Source organism: Cynara cardunculus (genome assembly GCF_001531365.2).
Source record: "Cynara cardunculus var. scolymus isolate 2C chromosome LG 14, CcrdV1, whole genome shotgun sequence".
NCBI classification, from domain to species: domain Eukaryota; kingdom Viridiplantae; phylum Streptophyta; class Magnoliopsida; order Asterales; family Asteraceae; genus Cynara; species Cynara cardunculus.
In genome coordinates, this window is record NC_037541.1 from 13166925 (window position 1) to 13172090 (window position 5166).

At 35.9% G+C, this 5166-nt stretch overlaps 1 protein-coding gene across 1 annotated transcript; it reads left to right on the top strand.

Annotated features, from left to right (window-relative positions):
* The first annotated feature begins 950 nt into the window (after window positions 1–950).
* On the top strand, window positions 951–2750 carry LOC112526446 (pentatricopeptide repeat-containing protein At2g46050, mitochondrial). The gene has a single exon (XM_025136727.1). It carries the CDS (start codon window positions 990–992, stop codon window positions 2748–2750), a length of 1761 nt encoding a protein of 586 aa, XP_024992495.1. The 5' UTR covers window positions 951–989.
* Window positions 2751–5166: the final 2416 nt, after the last annotated feature.

The window sequence follows — 5166 nt, forward strand, 5'->3', positions numbered from 1 at the left end:
GATAACATACCTTCAGAACTTCCATTTTGGTACCTAAGATATAAAGTTTTAACACATTTAAGTTTTAGGGTAACCGGTTGAAGACTAATTTTAGATTATAAAAAGACTAATTTTAGATTAAAAAAATCCATGTCACTAATCACGTCAGCAAATAATACTGAGTTGGATACCACATGACTCGCCACATCAGCATGATAGCCGGTTAATGCTTCAACCGGTTACCCGTGTACTTAAATGTTTAAAACTTTACATCTTAGGAACCAAAATAGAAGTTTTGAAAGTACGTTACCTAAATAGGAATCAAGTTAAAGTACGTTATTTTTTCATGCAATTTGCTCTTACTTTTATTGTGAATCAGTTGATATATAAACTTAGGAGCCGTTTACCAAACACTTATCCGGTAAGCGCTTACCGGTAAAATGTAACACTATCATTTACTTACCGGGTAAGATTTTAGTTCACAAAAGCGGTATCGTATACAACAATATATCCAGTAAGGCTTATCGTGGTAAGAGTCGTCGCCCTCACTTACCGGGTAAGACTCTTGGTCCTTGTCTCACTTTTACCGGGTAATACTTTTTGGTCCTTACCATATTCATCTGGTAAGGTAATGTGACTTTGTGTTCACTTACCCAAATAAGCGTTTGGTAAACGGCCCCTTAGTCTGTCTCATGCAATTCTATTCTACCGGTAACAAACTTGGGCATGTTAGTTAATAACTTAACAAGGTTGATGAGACTCACAACTTATTCGGCTAACTGTAAAAATTATTTGGTAGTGACTTAATAATATAAAATTTGACTTATTCAGTAAGCTCTCAGGATGATCTCTATGCTGAAAGCCAAGTTTTTTCAAAACTTGCCCTCTTAATTAAAAAGGAAAAAAAAAACCATTTTCAAATAAAAAGTCATTGAAATTTCGAAGATACTACGATGTAACACAGGAGATACATACTGTGTTTGCTGTCTCCATATCTTGATGACGAATTGATGATGCCTAAATTTTACTTCAAGCAAAATTCCGGCGTTAATTTCAGAAAATGGTTGACGATGCAAGATAGAACTCTGGATCAAACCGCTAGAAATTATCGAAAATCTAACCAATTTCAAGGTATCAATCTTTCTTTCTGTTCTAATGTTTTGAAGTTTTCAGCTAAAGAGGGTTTTTCCCTCGAAGGAAAACAAATACATTCACCAATGATTAAGCTAGGTTACTGTAACGTGTTATCGTTACACAATCAATTGTTAAGTTTCTATGTGAAATGCAACGAGTCCAGTGAGGCCTGCAAACTGTTTGATGAAATGCCTGTGAGAAATGTTGTCACTTGGAATACTTTGATTCGTGATTGTCATTTGGGTTTTTGTTATTTTAGAAGAATGTTGCTGGAAGGGGTCAAAATTGATCGAATTACTTTCTTGAATTTACTTTGCTTGTCGCTTGAAATAGGGAAGATTGAGATGGGTAAACAGTTCCATTGTTGTATAGTGAAATTGGGGTTTTATAAAGATTGTTATTTGAATAGCTCTCTTGTTAATTTTTATGCTAAACTTGGATTTGTTCAAGAATCAAGATGGGTTTTTGATGATGTTTTGGAGAAAGATTTGGTTTTGTGGAATGTAATGGTGTCTTGCTATGCGTTAAACGGGTTGATCGAAGATGGTTTTCGGGTCTTTCGGATGATGCAATTAGAAGGGGTTAAAGGCGACGATTTCACGTATACTAGTCTAGTGAATTCTTGTGCTAGTTTAGCATATCGCAAATTGGGAAAACAGATCCATGGTGTTGTTCTTAGATTCGGGTTTGATCAAGATCTGGTGGTGGCTAGTGCACTTACGGATATGTATGTCAAGAACGAAATAATTACTCATGCTCGTAAGGTGTTTGACGAAATGCCTCATAGGAACTTGATTTCTTGGAACGCTATGATCGTGGGTTATGGACGATTTAGTGATGGTAAGGAAGCTACGAAGCTTTTAATGGAGATGCTACGAGAAGGGTTTCGTCCTGATGAACTGACGTTAGCGAGCGTCGTTAGCTCGTGTGGGAATGGTGAAACCCTTCAGGTTCATTCTTACGCTTTAAAAGTTGGGAATTTATTGTTTTTATCGGTTTCTAATGCTCTTATAAATGGGTATTCTAAATCTGGGAATTTAGTATCTGCTTTTGAATTGTTTAGCTCGATTGACCGGCCTGATATAGTGTCATACACTTGTATGATTCAAGCGTACGCCTTTCACGGTCTTTCAAGAAACGCTATTGAACTTTTCAAGATTTTCGTTTCAAATGGTGCACCAAAACCCGATAAGATCATGTTTCTTGAGGTTCTTTCGGCTTGTAGCCATGGTGGGTTAGTAACCGAAGGTCTTCATTTCTTTGAATTAATGACCATAGACTATCGGATAGAGCCAGAGGTTGAACACTACACTTGCCTAGTGGACCTTCTTGGTCGAGCCGGTCTACTGGCCGAAGCTCACAGGGTCATGGTTTCCATGCCGACGATCCCTGGACCTGACACGCTCGGTGCGTTCATTGGAGCGTGTAAGGTCCATGGAAATCTCGAGTTAGCGAAATGGGCGGCGGAAAAGCTTTTTTTGTTGGAGCCCGACAAGAATGTGAATTATGCTCTTATGGCAAACGCGTTTGCTTATTCCGGGAAGTGGTTTGAATTGGCTGAGATTCGTAAGACGATGAGGGATAATTGTGGTTTAAAGATACCGGGGTTCAGCTGGTTAGACCATCTCCAACCCTAGCACCAAAACATTACCAAATTGGTAGGGCCATTAACACATAAAATTGCTTAAATTCCTCAGACGTGTAGCTCAGTTGACAAAGGAGTGAGATGACTTTGTCTAAATACAAGTCAAGTCATGGGTTCAATCTCAGGCCCCTCGCTAGCCTCAACCACTGAGTGCGCCAAAAAGTGCCCCTTTTATATTGGTGTCTTTGGAGTCAGGTTTCATATGGGGCTGGTTGGGGTTGCAGATATTAAACTTTTTGCCCAAATATGTCGTTTCTCTCCCATTTCCAGCATTTTGCTGTATGGTTGGAGCATCCTCTTCGGTAAAATCTCAAATATACAGTATGGTTGGAGATGCCTTTGAGGCTTTTCAGGGAGGTTTGTGGTTTCATACGCTATGCGTGGTGTACAGTGTGTTGGGATTGTTGTACGATTCGATACTCGACATTAAGGGTCTTCACAGATATAACCTTTATAGCCCTTGGGTAGAGACAAGGTCTGCGTACATAATACACCTGGATCCTACCATCACGTGGAACTTACTGGGTCATTCCGACAACTTTGAAAATGTCACTCCTTAACAGAAGAATGTCACTTCCATACACGATGTCTAAAAATTATGAATTTGAAAAACACTTCTCATTCAGCTAAATTAAAGAATAGAAATGTGAGAAATTGTCAAATCAGACTGCAGAAAATGACAGATAGCTGATAGGTCTATATATATATATCTCATCTTCGATTGAGATATACTAGGTACATTTGATTTGATTTGATTTACTTTCCCATGCAAATCAGACCGCATAAAATGACAGATAACTTCTTAGGTAGTGACAGGTCCAGAAACTTTGACATGTAGAAACTTACCGCACATATTAAAGGGGTCGGAAGAGAGAAAATGAAAAAATAAAATAAAAAACCGCTCGTTTTTTAGTGGAAACGGGGGCACTTGCCCCTCCCTCTTACACATAGATATGTTTATACCTCTTAGTAGGATATACTGAGTTTGTTCAAATTAGGGGCTAAAAGCTCTTAATGTCCTCTTAAGTCTGAATCGGTCAGACATAAGAGGATTCAGTGTGTTGTTCTTTTTTTTTCAATTAAGACTTATTAGGTTTGAAAATTTAAGTGATTGCAAAACCTCTTATTACCTCTTATTTCAAATCGTTGCCTACCTACTCTGATCTCTTTGCGCTCGATTTCTCTAGATCAACTCTTCTGTCTCGATCTCTCATCTCTCAACTTTGTCAACTGTCGATCCATATCAACTCTCGATCTCTCATCTTCAAACTTCAGATTTCAGACGCAAAAAACAAATAGTCTGACTAATTCAGATTTCAGACTTCAGCACAACCTCTTAAAAATCAGAAGTGAATTCAGACTTCAGACTTCAGCACCTTTTAAAAAACAAACGCCACCTTAGTTTCTTAGAAGGAATTATGTCAGGAAAACCTAAAATTTGAACGATATATATAAATGATTTTATGCATGGATTATATGGACTCGTTTAGACCAGACCAGATCATCGTATTTATTGTACTTATGGGAACTATAGTAAGTTGGGTTGAGTTCATGTGAGACAAATTTTTTACACTTGAAACGTCACAACAAGATGTGAAGGTAAAAAGAAATCTGAATCTTCACAGCAAAAACACTGTGAAGGTTACCTTCACGTTGTTTTGTTGTGAAATTTCAAGTGTAAAAAACTTGTCTCACGTGTCTCACAAAAACAGTCTTGGCTTACATGAACCCAAACCATATTAAGTTTTGTCATTTTATTTTATGTTGTCGTTATTTCTTTATCCATCCATCTTGATTTCTTATAAAAGAAAACAATTCAACTTAAACAGTCTTTCTGTTTTAAAGATTTCAACACTAATTATATTATATTATTAAAATATAATATAATATTAAAAAACAGTCTTCCTATTTATTCTTTTATTTTTAATTTTATTTGAAAAAATAAAAATAAATCGTCTCTTTATTTAATTTTGAATGATTTTCTAAATTTGTAGAAAATTTCTCTATTTCTAGGGCTGTAAACGAACCAAACGTTCAGCGAACCGTTTGTGAACCATTCGACGGGAAGTTCGTTTATTTAATAAATGAACGAATATGAACAAATTTTTTTGCTTCTTTAGTTAAACGAATGAACATGAACAAAAGTCTCGTTCGTTCATTTATGTTCGTAAACGTTCTTTCATTTATGTTCGTTTATATATTGAATTTAATATATAATCTTTTATTTATTTGGTTTGAATTCAAATAATATTTATTTAAGTTTTAACTTTTTAGAATTTATTTAGATTTAAATTTTATCATCATTTTGTCTTATTTGAATTTTTTATTTTTTCATTGTTTATGTTCGTTTAGGCATGTACGTTTATGTTCATTTTGTTTGTTAACGAACGAACATAAACGAACATGAA